This window comes from Anastrepha ludens, chromosome 2 (genome assembly GCF_028408465.1).
Source record: "Anastrepha ludens isolate Willacy chromosome 2, idAnaLude1.1, whole genome shotgun sequence".
Classification (NCBI taxonomy): Eukaryota; Metazoa; Arthropoda; class Insecta; order Diptera; family Tephritidae; genus Anastrepha; species Anastrepha ludens.
The window spans coordinates 54134378-54137615 of NC_071498.1; the positions used below are offsets into that span (position 1 = coordinate 54134378).

At 40.8% G+C, this 3238-nt stretch overlaps 1 protein-coding gene across 1 annotated transcript; it reads right to left on the minus strand.

The window, feature by feature from the left end:
- Window positions 1-1968: 1968 nt before the first annotated feature.
- On the minus strand, window positions 1969-2706 carry LOC128862448 (uncharacterized). Its single transcript, XM_054101124.1, has 2 exons — window positions 2639-2706; window positions 1969-2551 (listed from the first exon to the last, which is right to left on the minus strand). Exons 1-2 carry the CDS (start codon window positions 2704-2706, stop codon window positions 1969-1971), a joined length of 651 nt encoding a protein of 216 aa, XP_053957099.1.
- Window positions 2707-3238: the final 532 nt, after the last annotated feature.

Consider the following 3238-nt stretch of genomic DNA (forward strand, 5'->3'; position numbering starts at 1 on the left):
TATAATACCACCTTGTCCAAAAAGTTTCCAGAATATATTCAGAAAATTTAAAATACAAGTATATTCCGCAAAAGAGATTTTATCGCCATCAACTCTATTTCGGTATATCCATCAGAGCCGCGTTCAATTATTGCATAACCTCGTTTCGGCTGATAAAACGCCATAGCGATTTTTTGGCTCGATCAAAAGAAAAAAATCTCAGGGAGTCATACGAGGGGTGCCTTTTATTTGGCAGGATTTGGAAACCCTGGTGTTGCAATCTGGCAACTGACAGCTGTATCGCAAAGTTTGACATTTTTTGGTTCCAAAATCAGTTGTTGTTCCGAAAACCATTGATGCTGCGCGCGAACTGATTTTGCAAGATCGTCATGTGACCTATCGTGAGATTGAGACAATCTTAGGCATTAGTGGGACCTGCATACATTCAATATTGCATAAACATTTGACTCTCAAAAAAATTTGTTCGCGTTGGATCCCACACAATTTGTCAATCGCTCAAAAAGAGGCTCGTGACGATTGGTCGAAGGAAATGCTCAAAAAATACGATCGCGGGGCTTTGAAACACGTCTATGACATCGTGATAGGTGTTGAATCATGGATTTACGCGTATGAGCCCGAAAGTAAACAGCAGTCGACTGTATGGGTGTTTCAAGATGAGCCAAATCCAACAAAAGTTGTTGGCGCACGAAGCACTTCCAAGCAAATGGTCGCCTGTTATTTCGGAAAAACTGGACATGTCGCAACCGTACTACTAGAACAATGCAGAACAGTAAACTCTGAGTGGTACACAACCATTTGTTTGCCAGTTGTCTTCCAAGAAATTAGGAAAACCAATCGCCAAAGACGGATCACTCTTCACCAGGACAATGCGAGCTCTCACACATCGGCTCAAACAATTGCATTTTTGAGCACCCAAAACATCGAATTAATGGGTCATCCGCCGCATAGTCCTTGCTTGGCACCGAATGACTTCTTTTTATTCCCGAACGTAAAAAACGAACTGAGAGGTCAACGTTTTTCGACACCTGAAGAAGCGGTTGCGGCATTCAGAATGCATGTTTTGGAGGTACCTCATTCAAAGTGGCAAAAGTGCTTCGACAATTGGTTCAAACGCATGCAAAAGTGTATAGATCTTCATGGAGAATATTTTGAAAAATAATAAAGTGATTTTCGATGATTAAAATTTGTTTTTGTTTTCTAATCCCGAAATATAAAAGGCACCCTTCGTATTAGGTGAATTCGATGGCTGTTGAAATGTATTCCTTTCGTTCTTGGTAAAAAATTCACGGATAATAAGGGCACTGCGCTACTGTGCGACGGTGCGTTATCATGGCCTAAAGTCCAAGAATTTTTTTCGCACAAATACTTTCTTCTTTGACGAATTGCTTCACGCCTTGTCTTTATTAACTGTCTGACCTACTGGCATAACTTTGTGGATTTTTTGGTCTTGGTTCATTCGGACTCATCAGCCTGATGTCTGGATTACGTGTAATATTCATAAGCTTACGTCTCGTCTCTAGTAACGATGGGTTGGATTCTGCCTTGGAAATCATCTCTTTAGAGATATCAACACTTCTGCATGAAATTAAGGTTCCATGGTACCACCTTTGCAGCAAACAACCAACACGGCGTAAACCAAAATCGCAAATCAATAACTGCAATGTCCTGAACGTATCCAAAGCAATATTCAATCCCACTGCCAGCTCTCTAATGGTGAATTTGGAGTTAGTGATCAACTTTTCTTTCATTTTTGTGACATTTTTATCGATTTTCGATATCGACGACCTACCACTACGGTCGTCATCCTCGATGGACTCACAATCTCTCTTGATGCCACTCGCAAACGGCTGTTTTTTTTAGAGTATTACGAGGTCTCTTAGAAAAGTATCCGACTTTGTATTTTATTTCTAACACCTAACAAATTTGAATTACGCTCGCTTGCATCAGTTGCTGTCAAGCAGTCTGAACTTAACATGCTATCGTCGGTTTTTGAATACGTCTTGGTGACGTGGAATGCTTCCACTGTGATGACTGCATTTTGGTTTCCGGGTCGTACCTGTACACCCAGGACTCATCACCAGTGATAATGGTGTTCATGAAGTCAGGATCACTGTTTATGGAGTCCAGCATGTCCTGTGAGACTTCAACGCGAAGTTCCTTTTGCTCCACCGTCAGCAGCTTCGGCACAAATTTAGCCGCCACTCTCTTTATGACCAAATCTTCGGTCACAATGAATTGAGCCGAAAAAGTGATGATATCTACCTCTTCTGCAATTTCTCGGATAGTCACACGACGGTCCCGCATCACCACAGCGTCCACTTTGGCAATGACATGCTCATTTCGACATGTTGATGTCCGACCAGAGCGTGGCTTGCTCTCCGCCGATGTGCGACCGTTTTTAAACCGATGGAACCACTCCTTAATCTGTGTGATGCCCTTAGCATCGCCACCGAAAGCCGTTCGAATCTTTCGAATGGCTTCCACCTGGCAATCGCCCAGTTTCTGGTAAAATTTGATGCAGTAACGCTGCTCAAATCGTTCCGTCAATTTGCTTGTATTCAAAAACCACGAGAGCACTAAATACCATGTTACATTCACACTGTTTGACAACAACTGACGCTAGCGACAGTTTCCGCACATTTCTAAGGCGTTCGCTAATTGAATTTTTAACACAATGAAAACTCGTTGTGAAGAGTCCAACTGCATTTTTGAGTCTGTAAAAAAGTGAAAACACATGTAATCGTAACTTTTACAAATTTCAAGGGCTGGCGATAAAATTATGGCAGGAATGTTAATCACAACTGGGCAAGCTAGAGCTAGAGGTAACTTTTTGATCAAGGTTGCAAGAGACAAATATTAATTTCGTTCCATTTAAGGGGGGAAGCTGGTCTAGAGCGCAAAAAATGGGCATATTTTATGAATTTATTTTGACTCAACAAAGGAATCAATCGAAAATCTGTGAAATAGGTTTAATAATATAGCTTTCATGGTACAAATACAAAATTTTTCGTCTGAATTAATTTCAAAATGGCCGCTGTCCAGCAGTTCTCCTAAGGCGCCTTTTTTTCTAGTGGGTCCATTGCCGAAGACGTAAACTCCTTAATTTTTGTCCTGGATCAAAAAATAAAATTTTTTTAGTTTCTATATAACAACAGAAAGAGACGTACGTAGGATTTTTTCGATATTTTGTTTTTTCGCGAAATGGTGCACGTTTGAACAAAAAGTTACAATTTTCACT